At 35.1% G+C, this 17516-nt stretch overlaps 1 protein-coding gene across 1 annotated transcript in view; it reads left to right on the top strand.

Moving 5' to 3' along the window:
* The window catches only part of Tdrd5 (tudor domain containing 5), a 66500-nt gene that overhangs the window by 35673 nt on the left and 13311 nt on the right, over positions 1–17516 (top strand). Inside the window, exons 11-13 of the mRNA XM_026388505.2 lie at positions 6454–6654; positions 7273–7431; positions 16936–17118. Coding sequence (XP_026244290.1) covers positions 6454–6654; positions 7273–7431; positions 16936–17118 — 543 coding nt within the window. The remainder of the gene's footprint in view (positions 1–6453; positions 6655–7272; positions 7432–16935; positions 17119–17516) is intronic.

Genomic DNA, 17516 nt, shown 5'->3' with positions numbered 1-17516 from the left:
CTCCTATACCTCTCCTCCTCAGGGCTTTGGTTCATTCCAGTCACAGGAATAGCTTATTCCAAGAAGTTTCATGGTTGCCCTTCCTATTATTTCCTCAAAGGGTTTTCTTTTCCTCACAGCCAGTTTAAAGTATGCCCTTCCCCTTGAGTCATTCATCATCACCATGTTTTATCTTTATTATACTTGTCACTGTCTGCTGTTTTCTTGTGTGTCCATCTGAACCCAACAGTATAAGTGTCCTGTTCACCATTGAATCTTCAGTGCCTATAGCAATGTTTGGTTAATGTTAAGAGCTTAGTAATCATGTTTTTAACTAAATGAATCTATCTCACTTTATTTCTATGTCTATTTTCTAATTTTGAAAATGATTAATTTTCTTGGTAATGGAAGAAGAGCAACAAAGGAATGTGATGAGACTATGTTCCCACAGACAAAATCAAAAGTAGGCAGGAAAGCAGAAGTCTCCTTGGAAATCAAACTGTAGCGGGTAAGGTTGGGACCTTTCCAGCTGCCTTCTCGAGGGCAGTCCTCACTCTTCAGCCTTGCTGGCTTGAAGAAATAGAGGAGATTCTTTGAGAGTGACAGAACAGCTAGAAGTTAGGGGGCAAATACTTAACACACAGAATGGGTATACAATTGTATACACAGCGTATATAATCTTCCCAAATCCTTAGATGACTACTGAACTTTGCAAGCACTAGGGACAACCTAGTTGCCCTAGGAGAAAGTTAACAACTGGCATTTGAAGGAACTGAACAGAGATTTCAGTTGCTACAGACTGCAAGAGCAAGGGGTGTACAAAATTTAGAGTTTAAGTCCAACTTGTCACTTAACAATGGAGACATTTTTTGAGAAATGGATTGTTAGGTGATTTCATTATTTTATGAACATCATAGCATGTACTTACACAAACCTAGATAGTATAACCTACTACCCTACCTGGGCAGTGTGTTTTTCGTTTTGTTTTTTTTTTTGGTACTGGGGATTAAACTTGGGGGCACCAACCACTGATCAACATCCCCAGCCCTATTTTGTTTTGTTTAGAGACAGGGTCTCACATAGTTTTGCTTAGTGCCTTTTTTTTTTTTTTTTCTGAGGCAGGCTTTGAACTCGAAATCCTCCTGCCTTAGCCTCCTAAGCCTCTGAGATTACAGGTGTGCACCACCTGCCTGGTGGTTGTATTTTTAAATACATTTAAATGTTTATTCCTTAAACATTTTTTTTAATTTTAAGATTAAAATATAGCCATTATGATTTGGATATGAGGTGTTCTCCCAAATCTCCCATTAATGCAGGAACATTCAGAGGTGAAATGATCAGATTGTGAGAGCTATAATTCATCAGTCCATCCTAGTTTGATTGGACTGACTGGGTGGTAACTGTGGGCAAGTTGGTTGTGGCTAGAGGAGGTAGGTGACTTCATCTTCCTATGCAGGTGCTTCCTGACCCTGAGCTGAGCAGCTTTCCTTCACTTGCCCCCTCCTGCATAATGTCCTGCCTCACCTTAGGCCCCGAGTTGTGGAGCTGGCTATCTAACTGTGAGCTCCAGATAAATTTTCCTCCTGTAAATTTTTTTAAAATTTCTTGCTTCCTTTCTTCCTTTTCCTTGTCCTTATCCTTTTCCAAGAAGCCACGTGCTAGGCAAGTGGTCTACCACCAAGCCACAACACCAGCCCCTGTAAATTGTTGTTGTTGGGTATTTTGTCACAACAACCCAAAAGGTAACCAAAACAATAACCCATTTTCAGTTATTTTTATCTTATCTTTTAAAAAACTTTTTAAACTGTTTTATTAAAAACTAGGACACAAACAAGGCCTAGGCCTATGAAGGATCAGGATCAAAATATCACTGTCTTCCACTTTTGCATCTGGTCCCACTGGAAGGTCCGCAAGGGCAATAACACAGAGCTGTTGTCTATGACAGTGGTTCTTTCTTCTGGCATCCCCCCTGAAGGACCTGCCTAAGGCTGTTTTATAGTTAAATTTTTTTTTTCGAGTAGGGATATCCTTTAATGATTAAAAGAATAGTATAGCAAGTATATAAACTAGTAACGTAGTTGTTTATCATCATCATCAAGTACTGGCCGAACAGTAGGTATGTTTCCACCAGAAGCACCACAAACCTGGGCAGGATGTGACAATGTTATGACAGCTACCACATCACTATGCAATTTGAATTTTTCAGTTCCTTTGTAATCTTATGGGAATATTGTCACATACATGAACTTTTATTGACCAAAATGTTAAGTGGTGCATAACACTGGGGGGACTCAGGGCATAGGTCAGTGGTCAAGCACTTGTGTGACCCTGAATTTCCATCCCCAGCTCAGCAAAAAAAAAAAAAAAAAAACTAGAATATTTTGTCACCAGTATTCTTTTTTTAAAAATATTTATTTTTTAGAAGTCGTTGGACATGGGGCTGGGGATGTGGCTCAAGCAGTAACGCGCTCGCCTGGCATGTGCGGGGCGTTGGGTTCGATCCTCAGCATCACATAAAAATACCTATCTTAAGTAGACTTGGGAAGTCTATTTCAATGCAAAGGAGTTAAGAAATCTTCTCTAGTGCAATATCTCTGGGACTGAGAGACATGCCTCGGTGGGTTTCCCTATTTAATCCACAGCAGTAGTTCTTAATCTTTTTGAATCCATGAGCCTCTTTGAGAATGTGATGAAACTATGAACTTTCTCCCCAAAAAACTTCATGTAGGTGTATATACACACAATTTTTCAAGGTTTCTATGCGTGGTAGCCCACCAATGCTTGAAGTTAAGAAACCCTCACAATGAAGAGCAGGTTTGCAAAACTGGTTTTGCACTGCCAACAATAATCTGTATACGGGGTAAAAATGGGAGTTCATAACCCACTTGAATCAAATGTATGAAATGTCAAGAACTTTGTAATGTTTTGAACAACCAATAATTTTTTTAAAAAATAAATAAATAAAATAAAATAAAATGAAGATGTTGTGTCCACTGAAAACTGAAAAATAAATATTTAAAGATTCTCTCTCTTCTCTCTCTCTCTTTAAAAAAAAAAAAAGTAGTTGGACACATACCTTTATTCATTTATTTATTTATTTTTATGTGGTGCTGAGGATCGAACCCAGAGCCTCGCATGTGCTAGATGAGCTCTCTACCGCTGAGCCACAATCCCAGCCCACCAGTATTCCTGAACTGCAAGAAATACTAAAGGAAGTCCTTCTAGCTCTTAATGAAAGCAAATAGCAACTGAGATCTATAGGAAGGAATAAAGATTATGGAAAATAGTTAATATGTGGTGAAATATAAAACTGTTTTATTCTCTGAATTTCTTTGGGAAACATAGAACTTTTAAAAGTAAAATCATTGCATTTCATTTTGGAGTAGAATGTGTTGATATATATTTATTCCAAAAGTCTTCATGCAGTTTAAGCTTTATTATTTTTAGAAACATAAATGTCACAAACTTTTAAAATATCATTTGAAACTTTAATTTTTAACATATACTTGTTTTTATGTTATTTTGTGAAATTTTAACTAGTAGATTTGCAGTGTTAATATTTTGTTTCAATCAACTTTTGCCCACTCTAAGGGACTGGCACAAAAAAATAAAAATGCAGTATTTGTAGTAGTTTTTTTTTTTTCTGTTCCTCCTCAATATGATTTTGGTGTCATATTTTTAGGGAATGTTTTCTTTTTACTTAGTTTCATTTTATTGGCATAATTATTCATAATATCTTCCTGTCCTTTTCGGGGGGGCGGGAGTTGCTGGGGATTGAACTCCAGGCTTTCTGCATGTTAAGCAGATGCACTACCACTAAGCCATGTCCCCAGCTCTCCTTTTTCTAACTTTTTGAGACAGAGTCTTGCTAAGTTGCCTAGGCTGGCCTTGAACTTGTGATGCTCTGGCCTCGGCCACCTAAGTAGCTGGGACTTACAGGCATGCACCATCTATGGTCCTTTGTGTGGCTTAGTCCATGCAGAGATGAAGGTCAGGAGCAGTGCAGGGGTGTACTCCAAGGTTTATATCTGGGACAGCAGCCATGCATGTGTGGCCTGCCTTCTTTTCTTTTTGATGCCAGCAACTGTAATAGTATGTCCATTTACATTCCAGTTATTGTTCATTAGTATATTCTCTTCCTTTTTTGTGATCTAAAGAGAAAGGTATTTGCCATTTTGGTTAGTTTTTTCAATGAGTCAGTTAACCTGGCAGTGTGTCACAGTGGTAGTTGATTCTGGCAGGAGACATCAGTGGAGACCAAAGTTTGATAAAGAAGAGGAATACATCCCACAAATTGCCAACCTATTTGAAAGTGGGAAATGGTGACTTTATTTTTTAAAATTTATTTTTTAATTAATGACTTAATTTTTTTATTTTTAATTAGTTATACATAAGAATTCATTTTGATACATATAATGGAATATATCTTTTCCTGGTTGTACATGATGTAGAATCATACCAGTCTATAGTTATATATTTACGTAGGGTGATAATGTCTGATATATTCTACTACCCTTCCTACCCCGACACCCTCTCCCCTCCCTTCATAGCAATTTTTTTTTTGTTTTGTTACTGGGAATTGAACCCAGGGGCACTTTACCATCAGGCTACATCCCCAGCCCTTTTTATTCTGAGTCAATCTTACTAAGTTGCTTAGAGCCTTACTAAGTTGCTGAGGCTGGCCTCAAACTTGCAATCCTCCTGCCTCAGCTTCCTGAGCCATTTGGGATTACAGGCATGGGCCACTGTGCCTGGCTGTTAGTGTGAATTTATGCTCACTTATCCTATATTGTTTTTGTAAAAACATTTTTTTAGTTGTCAATGGACCTTTATTTTTTATTTATTGATATGCAGGTGCTGAGAATCGAACCCAGTGCCTCACACTGGGTGTGAGCTCTGCCACTGAGCCACAACCCCAGCCCCTACATTGTTTTTTACTGGACTTTTTTTTTTAATCTTAGTTTGTTACTTTTCACTAAATCTTGCAAATTTCCAGTCATTGTCTCTTCAATTATGATTATATTTTTATTACCTCCGTTTCTGCCTCTTTTTCTGAGGCCATAACTTTTTTAAAATATTTTTTATATGTATGGATCTTTATTTTATTCATTTATTTATATGTAGTGCAGAGGATCCATCCCAGTGCCTCACACATGCTAGGCAAGCCTGAGCCACAGCCTCAGCCCACTGAGGCCATAATTAGAAGTGTCAAACTTCCTCAATTTTTCTTCCACTTCTTAACAGCCTTCTGTATTTTATGTCCATCTTTCTTCCCACACTGGGTAAATTTTTTTTCCATAAATTATCTTCAACTTTGCTAATTTACTCTTAATTGTATGTAAACTGCTCCTGAATTAACCTATGAAGATTTTAGTTTTACTTTTTAAAGCTTGTTATGCTATATTTGTCTTTATAGATTGCTGATCTCTGCAGAATCTTTCAGACTAAGCAGGGTTGTTGGTTTTTTTGGAAGGGGGACTTTGCTTTAAGCATAGTAAGCTTAGTTTTATAATTTGTCTAGAAATTGTCCAAGATTTTAAGGGTTTGTTGCAGTTATATGGTTTCTACTTGTTCTTCTGATTCATTGTTTTTATGCATTTTATCTTTGCCTGTGTGCTGCTCATTGTCTTTGAAAAATTTTAAGAATAGTTAAATGATGCAAGCTGAGTGCACCTATCTCTGGAGAGGGTTTATGTTTGCTTCTGCCTGCTCCTTAGGATTTCCAGCACTTCAGAACTATGTTAATTTAAATTAACAACTTGAAGATTTATGGACCACTCTAGTGATATGAAAATTGAAGTGCAAACCCATGTGAAGATTGGTTTCTTTCTCTCCCTGCTTACCCAAGACCATATCTTGCAGGACTCAATGTAGGAAAACTTTTCTACAGACAACCTACTGTAGTGGACCCCAGTTTTGCTATATGTCTCCTTTGCAGTGTTCAAATTTGTCTGGATTAGGAGGTACCCTTAAGACAAAAGTTGTTCCCACTTTCTCTTCAGTTTTTTTTTATTTTTTTAGTTGTAGATGGACACAGATACCTTTATTTTTATGTGGTACTGAGGACCGAAGCCAGTGCCTCACATGTGCTAGGTGAGCACTCTACCACTGAGCCACAACCCTAGCCCTTCCCTTCAGTTTTGGCCTGATAATTTGTCACTAGCTTGCTAGTACTTTGATGTCCTGGGCATATTAAAAATGATATTTTACCTAGACTTTTTAGGGTTTTTTTCCCCTGTGGGAGGGTTGGTCTAATAATATATTTCTGAAATTGAGGGGTTCCTCACCAAATAATTACTTTTTCACCATTTTTTATTTTGACTTTTCTCATCCTCAAATCATAATATCTTATGTATCATTCTAGTTATTTTATGCTTTGATTTTTCCACTTAAAACTACTGTACATTATCATAAATGGTACTAAATTCATGTTGAACTCTATCACCTAAATCTAGTGTCTTTATTATATTACAGGAACACTGGACATCCAGAGCTATTTTGCAGTTCCAGAAATTGTGTGGTCTGAAGCCATTAGTAGGAGTAGTGGATGAATATATCGATGGAATCCTTAACATTTTTCTGTGTGATACATCCTCACATGAAGATGTCTATTTCCATCATGTCTTAAGAGCAGAGGGCCATGCTATTGTATGCCGAGAAAATGTCCCTTCCAAGGTAGAGCAGTGTGGATGCATTTTGCAACATATATTGCTTGCTCTCAACACTTAAATTTAATACAGAAGATTGTTGATTTATTCTTTAATTTTAGAGCCATTCATCACATTGCTGACTTCTTAATGCAGAACACTCTTAATTTTTAGATGACCATAAAAACCACATTTGGCTAATTATCCTTTAGAATATGAATACTTTTGCCAGGGTAGGTGGCACATGTGCCAGTGGCTGGGGAGGAGGCAGAAGAATCTCAAGTTCAAAGCCAGCCCCAGCAACTTAGCAAGACCCTGTCTCAAAATAAAAAATAAAAAGGACTGGAGATGTGGCTAAGTGATTTTGTACTGGCTCAATGCAAAGTGTGTAGTTATCTTAGGTCATCCTAGAGAAAAGCAACACTTTTATTTTACATTATTGATAGTGATCTGTTGATAGTGATAGCTGTATCACTGCTAATATTGATGCTAATTTTTGACTGTCAATGTGGAGCAAGCTTTTAACTAAGTAATGTACCTCCACAGCACTTGAGAATTATGAAGTACTAACTTTCGTCCTTTCTTTTTTCATTGGATAGTTAAACCCTTCCTCATTTAAAAAAATTATCTATTTATTTTTATCCAGGGCTTCAGAGACCTAAATCCTTTAGCTTTATACACTCAACCCAGTGGAGGGCCAGATAAAGTTGTCTTGACAGAACTGGGTTATTCTTCTCAGCAACACTATTTTAATGAAGACCGAGAGATAAGTCCTCGATCCAAAGAGAGCGATTTCCATGCCCTGGTAAGTTATATTATAATAACAGTTAAATTATATTATTAATTATTATAATATTTACAAATATTATAATAATTCCTTTAATTAACTCTAGTTATCCTCGTTTTACAGATGAGGGAACTGAAGTTTTCCAGTGATCTTACAACTAACCCGTTTCTCATTGTTAGGCAGCTTAAACCTTTGCAGTATTTGTGCTTCCTCTGGTGATTTCTCCTATTTACTCACTTCCTCTGTGTAGTTGTGCCTTCCCTTCTCTAACTCACATGCTGTCCTTCATACTCACTGCTCAGGTTCTTCTTCACAGATTCTGATTTTTTTCTCCTTCAATGTTTGCCAACCCTCTCTCCATCCACAGTTACAACAGTATTATTATAACAACCTTTTATTATGCATTATTCTAGCCACAGAGCAACAATAATTATTGAACTTGTACTACCTCACAGGCACTGTTCTGAGTGCTCACATGTATAGAGAATTTAACCTGCATAATAACCTTCCCATTCTAAATAAAAGGAAAGTGAAGCTCATGCTAAGAACTTAATATTTCTTGAATAGATAAACAGGTCCTCTTGAGTCTGATAGTCCAGTACCTGTTGTCATGAGGAATAAGAGTATAGGAAGTGTTTAATCTGAAGGCTGGAAATATTTTGTTGTTGATATAAGGCTTTTTATTTTTGTTGAATAAAATAAAATGTAAAATATTCTTTTTTGAGTATTAAAAAATGTAGATTTTATTTCTTAGAGCTAAAATGTAAATTATTTTTTGTTGTATATTATTGTATGTCTGACTTTTAAAGTTATAGAGATGTTTTTTTTAGTAGATATTTACAAATTATTAGAAAAGATAAAAAAGCCATTTTGACTACTGGGAGATAGTTACAAAAAAAAGTGTATTAATGTTGTATGTTCAAAACCAAGAAATTTTAGATCTCTAGTTAAATATTAAAATTAATTGGGCTGGGGGCTAGGATTGTGGCTTAGTGGTAGAATGCTTGCCTAGCATGCAAAGTATCCTTGGCACCACATAAAAATAAAAACAAATAAAATAGAAGTATTATGTTCATCCACATCTAAAAAAATTTTTTTTAAATTAATTTGAGTTGGTTTGGTTCATAACAAACCTGAATTCTTCTCTCATTCTAACTGAGTTCAGAAGAGTTACATTTCCTCATTTTAAAATGAATTGAACTCAACCTTTAATATTTTTAGAATATTAAATATTTTTATCAGATGTTGATGTCTTCAGATAATCATTGTTCAGTCCTAGAAATATAAGAAGACTCTTTTCTGTACAAAGGGACAAAACTCTCCCAGCCCAGCCCACTCCAGGTCATATTTTGATATAGCAAGATGGCCATATGCTACAGACACATGTGCCTCCCCCCGTTCTTTCCTACTCATCTTTTAAGCATCCTAACAGTTTGTTATCTCCTTTATTGCGCCTTCCCAGACATCCTCCCTCAGTAATATTTTCAGTACCTCTCTGTGATGGCGCTACTTGAGAGATTGCACTGTTATGACCTGGTTGTGTGTTTTCCTACTGTATTTTTTACTTTAAAGTTGGGACCTGTCGTATCCTTCAGAAAGGTATCCATAGACATTTGGTCAAATATGCTCAAAAATGGTTTTTGCCTAAAAATCGTTTTCCAGAATGGGAGGGTCTAGGGTCAGGGATAAAGTTAGAAAATAAAGTAGCATTTGAATGAACCATAGCAAAAAATACCACCAAAATTTTATAGGCATGTAGATTTTGTAAACAACATTAATATAGAAGACAAAGAATTTCTTTCATATCTACTAAAAAGATATTAATGATGAAAAGTATTTAAGTCATCTTAAATCTATGTCAAAGGAGCCATTAAAGGATTCTGAATTCAGTTCTCTGAAAACTCACAAGAGCTGTGAAGAAGATCTAAAGTGGTCCATTCCAGAGCCAAAGGATCTGAAGGAAGAAAATGAGGTAGGAGAAGGAAAGGTAGTTTTTAAAAAATATGTAATTAATATAATTAATTCACAAATTAAGAGACTGAAATAAATTAGCTTTTTAAGCTCTGCTGCTTTCATTGTCATAGATCATCTCTCACAGATGAATTATAAATTCTCTCTTTAGCAGTCTCCAAGATGAGTGTTTTAGGGACATAACCTTGATCGTGGAAAAGAAAAGGCATCACCTGGCTTTGATGTGCTAGTTACTCTCCTGTATGTTTATTCCATATTCAAGAATTGTGCAGTACCTAAACACTGGGATTGAGAACAATGCTAGTGAAAAGGGTTTATAACTTTTTTGAAAAAAAATGTTTACACATAGCCTAGAGTCCCTTATGACCATTTCTCCTCTGTGACCTATATCCCAAAACAACCATTTTCATTTATTTTAGCTACTTATTTTGGAGTTTTACCTCTATTCCTTTAATACATATATATCAATTTCTGCTTTCTCAGTTTTATGTATCTGTGTTCTACCCAGTAGAAGGATGAGGGATTAGTTCTCTTTCATCCCTTCACCCTACCACACATAAACATAACTGTTGTGTTCCCTCTCCACCATCCATCATACTGAGTGTATCAAACTTTCCATTAGGTCACCACTCACATTTGCATTCTTATGGCTGAAAATGCTGTTCATGGCTCAGGCACATTGTATGCTATGACACCTTTTCCTTTCCTGCATAACTTTACTTTGTTTTACCATCTTTCTTTTTAAACTAATATATGGCAAAATTGACTTTCTTTTGGTATAATTTTCTGTCAGTCTTAATATACAAGTAGTTTCATGTAACCAATATCAAAATCTGCATGCAGAGTGACTCCATCAATCTGAAGTAACTCCCTTGTGCTACCCTTTTTTAATCAATCTCCTCCATATTCCTGACCCCAAGCAACTACTGAATGCATTACAAATCATATTACACACATAGAGCACAATTTTTCATACCTCTGTATACAAAGTATATTCACACCAATTTGTGTCTTCATATATGTACTTTGGATAATGACTATCACATTCCACCATCATTTCTAACCCCATGCATCCTCCCTTCCCCTCCCATCCCTAGAGTTTGTCTATTCTTCCCATGCTCCCCCTCCATACCCCACTATGAATCAGCCTCCTTATATCAGAGAAAACATTTGGCATTTGTTTTTTGGGGATTGGCTAGCTTCACTTAGCATTATCTCCTCCAGCTCCATCCATTTACCTGCAAATAACATGATTTCATTCTCTTTTATTGCTGAGTAATATTCCATTGTGTATAAATGCCACATTTTTTTATCCATTCATCTTCTGAAGGGCATCTAGGTTGGTTCCACAATTTAGCTATTGTAGAAAATGATATAAAATCAATCAAAAAATATATGAAAAATTTTCATCTCTAGCAATTAGAGTAGTTTTGATTTGCATTTCTCTAAGATTTCATCTCACTCTAGTTAGAATGGCAGCTATTATGAATAAAAATAAGTGTTGGCGAGGATGTGGGGAAAAAAGTACATCATACACTGCTGGTGGGACTGCAACTTAGTGCAGCCAGTATGGAAAACAGTATGGAGATTCCTTGTAAAATTGGTAATGGAACCACCATTTGACCCAGCTATCCCTCTTCTCGGTCTATACCTAGAGGACTTAAAAACGGCGTACTACAGGGACTCAGCCACATCAGTGTTTATAGTTTTACCTTTTTAGAACCATCATATAAGTGGAATCACACAGTGTTGTAATCTTTAGGACTGGTATCATTCATTCTTCTAAAGTGTTGCATTTAGCAATTTCAAATCAAAGCTTTTGACTACTTAGTTTGGATTTATTGTAAGGATGTATCATGCTTGTATAGCTTTTCATCCATTGAAGATAATTATGCATAGAACTGCTACAAGTATTTGTGTACAGATTTTTGTGTGAACACAAGCTTCATTTAAATAGGGGAAATGCCTGGGAGTAAAATTGCTGGGTCACATGATTATCAAATTGTTCCCTAGAAAGGTTGTATAATTTTGCATTCCCACTAGCAATCTGTTCTAGTTGTTCCACACCCTTGCTAGCACTGTGTATTACCAGTAATTTTAATTTTAGCATTCTGATAGGTGTGTAGTAGTAGTACCACATGGTATATTTTGCATTTCGTAATAACTAATATTGTTTAACATCTCTTCTGTACTTAATTGCCATCCATACATACTTTTTATAGAAATGTCTGTTCAGGTCTTTTGCCCATACTTTTATTGGGTCATTGGTTTTTGTTTTTTTTAATGTTTTTGAGAATTTTTAATATATTCTGGATGCTACTCCTATGTCAGAAATGTGATTTCAAATATATTCTTCCACTTGTAGCTCATATTTTCATCCTTTTAATAATGTCTTTCATGTAGCAAAAGTTTTTAATTTTGAGAAGGTTAAGATATCAAATTTTTTTCTGTGTACAGTGTTTCAATATTGAGAAATCTAAATTAATTTGGGGGGCGAATGGGGTTAAGACAGGATTTATTTTGTTGTATATGTGGATGTTCAGTTGTTCAAATATCATTTGTTGAGAAGACTATCCTATCTAAATTGAATTTCCTATAAAGCATTACCAAAATTCATTTGTCCATATTTGTAGTTTTTTTGTGTGCTTGTGTGCGTGTGTGTTGTGTATGGTGCTGGGGGTTGAACTCAGGGCCTTTCACATGGTAGGCCAGTGCTCCATCACTGATCTACTTCCCCAACCTAGTCATCCATACTTAAATGAGTCTATTTCTAGACTGGATTCTGTTCCATTGTTCTGTTATTTCCATCCCTTTATTGGTACCAGACTTTGAATACTGGCTTTATAGTAGTCAGGTAGTATAACTTCTCCTATTTTATCATTTTTCAAAATTGTCTTTTAATACTCTAGTTCTTTTTTCCTTCCTTATAAATTTTTAGAATCAGTATATCTATATTTGGGATTTTGTTGGAATTGTGTTAATTTGTGGATAAATTTGAGGAAAGTTGATATCTTTATTTTCTGAAGACAGAAGCTACCTGCCTATTAATTTAGGTTTTTCGTTTATATCTTTATCATGTAGCTATAATTTTCAGTATTCAGAAACTACATGTGTTTTGTTAACTTTATACCTAAATATTTCATTTATCTGGAGCTATTTTAGATAGTTTCATTGTTAGAATATATAATTTTTAAAAATTTTGAACTTATATCTTGTGAACTAGCTGAACTCACTTATTAGTTCTAGGAGTCCCTTTGGGATTTTCACATAGGTAGTGGTGTCTGCAAATTAGTAGTTTTATTTCCTTCTAATCTGTATAGATTTAATCTATCTGCCTGCCTTGCTCTGGCTAGTATTTCAGATACCATTGAACAGGAGTATGAGAGAGAATATCCTTGTACTCCTGAAAAGTTTTACCCATGCATGAATGTTGAATTTGGGGGGGGGGGTACTGGGAATTGAACTCAGGAATACTCAACCACTGAGCCACATCCCCAACCCTATTTTTGTATTTTATTTAAATACAGGGTCTCACTGAGTTGCTAAGTGCCTCACTTTTGCTGAGGCTGACTTTGAATTCAAAATTTTCCTGTCTCAGCCTCCCGAGCTGTGGGATTACAGGTGTGTGCCCCTACACCCGGCTGAATGTTGAATTTTGTTGAATTATGCATATATTAATAGTCTACTCCATTAGATATTGGATAATGAACCCTATTTGGCCATGGTGAATTATTCTTTTTATATATTACTAGATGCGATTTGCTGATACTTTATTGAAGATTTTTATGTCTGTCTTCATGAAAGCTATTGGTCTGTATTTTCTGGAAAAGATATCAAATTGATTTCATTTCCTTGTTTTTTGGAGTTTAAATATTACTTATGGTATACAACGTGAAGTTTTAATATATAGTTTTTATGTATAGCTTGTGGAATGGCTAAATGAAGCTATTTAATGTATTTCTTACATACTTTTTTTTGTAGTGAGAACAATTTAAGTCTACTTTCTTAGCAATTTTCAAGTGTACAGTTCGTTGTTGTTAACTGCAGTCACCAAGATGAACAATAGATCTCTTGACTTATCTGTCCTGTCTACTGAAATTTGTGTCCTTTGCTATCTCCCCAATTCCCTTCTCAGCCTCAAGTAAATCATCATCTTACTATTCTGTGAATTCACTTTTTTTTAATTCCACCCATAAGTGGGAGTATGTTTTCATCTGTGCTCGGCTTTTTTCAGTTAACATGATGTCCTTCAAGTTGTCCATTTTGTCACAATGGTGGGATTTCCTTCTTTTCATAAGGCTGAATAGTATTCCATTGTGTATGTATACCACATTTTCTTTAGACCTTCGTCTGTTGATGGATGCTTAAATTGATTTTATATTTTGGTTGTTTGTGAGTAAAGATGCAGCAAACATACGAGTATGGATATCTTTTCAAGATATTGGTTTCATTTCCTTTGGATTTATACCCATTAGTTAGGCTGCTGAATCAAATGGTAGTTTTGTTTTTAATTTTTTGGGGAACCTCCACACTGTTTTACATAATGCCTATACTAATTTATGTTCTCATCAGCAGGATATTTTTTCCACATCCTCACCAATACTTACCTTTTATTTTTTAGTAAGTCATTCTAACTTGTACTGAGATAATTTCTTTGTAGTTTAAATTTGCATTTCTCTGATTATTGGTGAACATTTTTCCATATGCCTGTTGGACTTTCATATATCTTCTTTTGAGGAAGGGAGAAATCTGTTTTCTTGGCAGAAATTTTTTGTTTGATGTAATCTCCTTTGTCTGTTTTTGCTTTTATTGCCTTTATTTTTGGGGTCATACTTAAAAAAAAAAAAAAAAAAAGATTGCCCAGACCAGTGTCTTGGGGCTTTTCCCCTTTGTTTTCTTCTAGTACTTTTACATCTTACATTTAAGTCTTTAATTCACTTTGAATTGATTTTTGTATGTGATGTGAGATAAGGGATGTGAGATAAGGGCTTAAGTTCATTCTTCTCTGTGTTTAGAATCCAGTTTCCTCAATACCATCTATTGAGACACTGTTCTTTCCCCCATTGTGAGTCTGGGTATCTTTGTGGAAAATCAGTTGACTGTAATGCATGGATGGATTTATTTCTGGAATTTCTACTCTACTTCATTTGTCAATTTGTCTGCTTTTATGTTAGTACCATGCTCCATGTGTTAGCTCTTCTAGGATCTGTGCCTTTACATAATTCCAGAGTAAGTTTTTGCCTGCAAAAATACCTTGCTGTGTTTCCCATAGATATTTCATTACAGTATTTGATTAATTTTGAAGAAAATTAACATCTTTATTATGTTGAATCTTTTAACATGAATGTTGTGAATCTCTCCATTTATTTAGGTCTTTGATTTCTTATCTCTGCATATTGTAATTGTCAGTATGTAGGTTCTGTATATGTTTTATTAATTGTATATATAATGTTATTTGCTATGATTATAAATGGGTATTTTTAATTTCAGTTTCTGTATGTTTGTTGCTGGTATGTAGAAATGAAATTGAGTTTTTTGTGCTGATCTTGTATAGTGCAACCTTGATCACTTAGGAGGGTTGGGTTTTTTTTTTTTGGTAGATTATTTGGGGTTTTCTTAGTCATGTCATCTACAGATATGTTTTTTTTTCTTTTCTGGCTTTTATTTCTGTTCCTTGCTTTTTGCACTGGATAGAGCTTCTAGCACTATGTTAAATAAAAATGGTGAGAGACAGACTTTCCTGGCTTCTTATCTTGGAGGAAAAATACCAAAGATGTTAGTTAGCTCTAAGTTTTGTATAAATATTCTGTGCAAATTGAGGAAATTCCTCTCTATTCTTATTTTTCTGAAATATTTTGGCATTTTAATTTGTTATGTTTTTTTATTATATCTGTGTAGGGTTCCCCCCAGTGGTATATCTAGGAATTACAGTATAAACCCTGACTTCTTTTTACAGTGGACTTAATGGGTAATTTATCACTGAACAGTATGTCAGTATCTTACCATCATATAAATCATCTTCTTACTAACTCTTTACTATCCTTATCTTATGTATTAAATTTACATTGAAATTTCATAGTGTTATATTTCTTGGTTTCCACATTCAAATATATTCTGTTCTTCCTTTTTTAGTGCTCTAGTTTTCCTTCTGATATCATCTCCTTTGCATCCAAAGAATTGGAATTATTTTTAGTACGGGTCTACTGACAATAAATCTCTTGGTTTTCTTCACTGACCATATATTTATATCTTCATTTTAAAGAACATTAAAAATATGAGAGGTATTTTTGCCAAATATAGAGATCTTGTTTGCTATTGCTTTTTTCCAGTACTTTAAGCTGCTTTTTTAAAAAAAAAAAAAAAACATGTTTTTATTGTTGATGAAATTTTTATTTTATTTATTTATTTGTATGTGGTGCTGAGGATCTTACCCCGTGCCTCACACAGCTAGGCAAGCCCTTCACCACTGAGCCCCACTTTAAGCTTCTTATTGCAGTTCCTTCTGGCCTTCATAGTTTCTGATACAAAATTCGTAGCAATGATATAGCTCTGTCTCTACATGTAATATTTCATTTTCTCTGGCTCCATTCAAGATAATTTCTGCCTTTAGTTTTCAGAAGGTTGATTATAATCTGTCCAGGCATGAATTTCCTTGGGTTTATGGTATTTGGGGTTTGCTAAACTGGTAGGTTTGTGTCTTTGGAAGTTTTTAGCCACTTTTCTTCAAATTATTTTTTGACATTGTTCTCTTCTTTTTGGAAATTTAATTACACAAATGTTAAATATTTTGACATTGTCTTTTAGTTTCTGAGGCTTTAAAAAGAATCTTCTGGGTTTTTCCCCCCCCAGTCTTTTTTTTTTCTCTGTTGAGATTTGGTATTGTTTATGGATCTGTCCTCAAGTTCACATGCCTTTTCCTTTTATCTCTATCCTGCTATATTAAAAAGAGGGCCAGCAATCTTCAGTATAAAAACCTTCACCCAATTTCTCTTTCTTATGTTCTTGTTTTGCTTTCAGTTTTCCCCTCTAGAAGTCTTTCTTGGCCCTCTGGAAGACCAAGAGGTGTGGTTGCCTGAGTTCTTGAAACAGGGCAGGGCTCTGAATATCTCATAGCTGCTCACACTGACTTTTAACTGGTGTTCTTGTTTTCATTGCCATTTTACTCCTCTTTTTAAAAACCTTATAGTGCATTTCCTTTAAAATACTTTTAAAGTATTCTATAAATTTGGGTTGCTTCTCAGTTTTTCTCACTATAACCTCTGCAGTCTGCTTTATTGGGATTCCTTAATCAGTTAACAGTTGTCTGCTTTCCTATATCCAGAATGTGGGTGGCTTTTTCTTTAGTCTCTTTGACCATGGAGTTTATACCCTAAGTCTCTTTATTTTGTTTTGGTGGCATTTCAGGAACACAGGAAAAATAAATAGCAATAAATTGTGTATTTAAACTGCCATCCTTGCTTGGAGTCAGGAAACATTATAAAACTAAATTTTAAAATATGCTCATAAGGAACTATAAAATATAGTTTTTCTTTGTCCTCTGATACATTCTAGGATGAGATCCCCACTGGAATGCCATGCCTGGAGTCAGTGACCATAGGTGATGATATCTGGGATGAGAACTGGCTACCACTGCAGGCTAAAATAGGAAAAGGAGGTGATGCTGCCTCCCATTTATTTACCTCAAGCCTTGGTGGAAAGAAACAATGTCCTACATGTGAAGAAATGCCACAGAAGGTTAGACCCTTGGGATAACAGAAAGAAAATCACTACTGCAAAGAGGAAATTTAAATTTAGTTGTCCAGGCCTTGGAAAAGCTATATGTTCTGGAATTTAAACAAATTTGTCAGGTTCTAATTCATAATAGTACATGATTAAAAAAAAAAGTGGTAGTAGTACATAAGTGGGCAGAGGATCCAGCAGAGGGAAGTCTTATTGTGATTATCTGCCCTTTCAAGTATTATGATATCTGTTTTATCATTGGCCCACCCAGTCAGTGCTTTGGAATCCATAAACAAACTGAAGAAACTGTTTTCTGAAATTTATTTTTGTTGCATTAGTCTTTTAATATAACCTTGGGTTTCTGCAGTCAGGACATTTGCTCATATTGTGCCTAACTATATATATTTGAAATA

The sequence above is a fragment of the Urocitellus parryii genome, chromosome 9, assembly GCF_045843805.1.
Source record: "Urocitellus parryii isolate mUroPar1 chromosome 9, mUroPar1.hap1, whole genome shotgun sequence".
Classification (NCBI taxonomy): Eukaryota; Metazoa; Chordata; class Mammalia; order Rodentia; family Sciuridae; genus Urocitellus; species Urocitellus parryii.
Note: the sequence above shows the minus strand (reverse complement) of the source record. Positions and strands in the feature narration are given on the sequence as shown.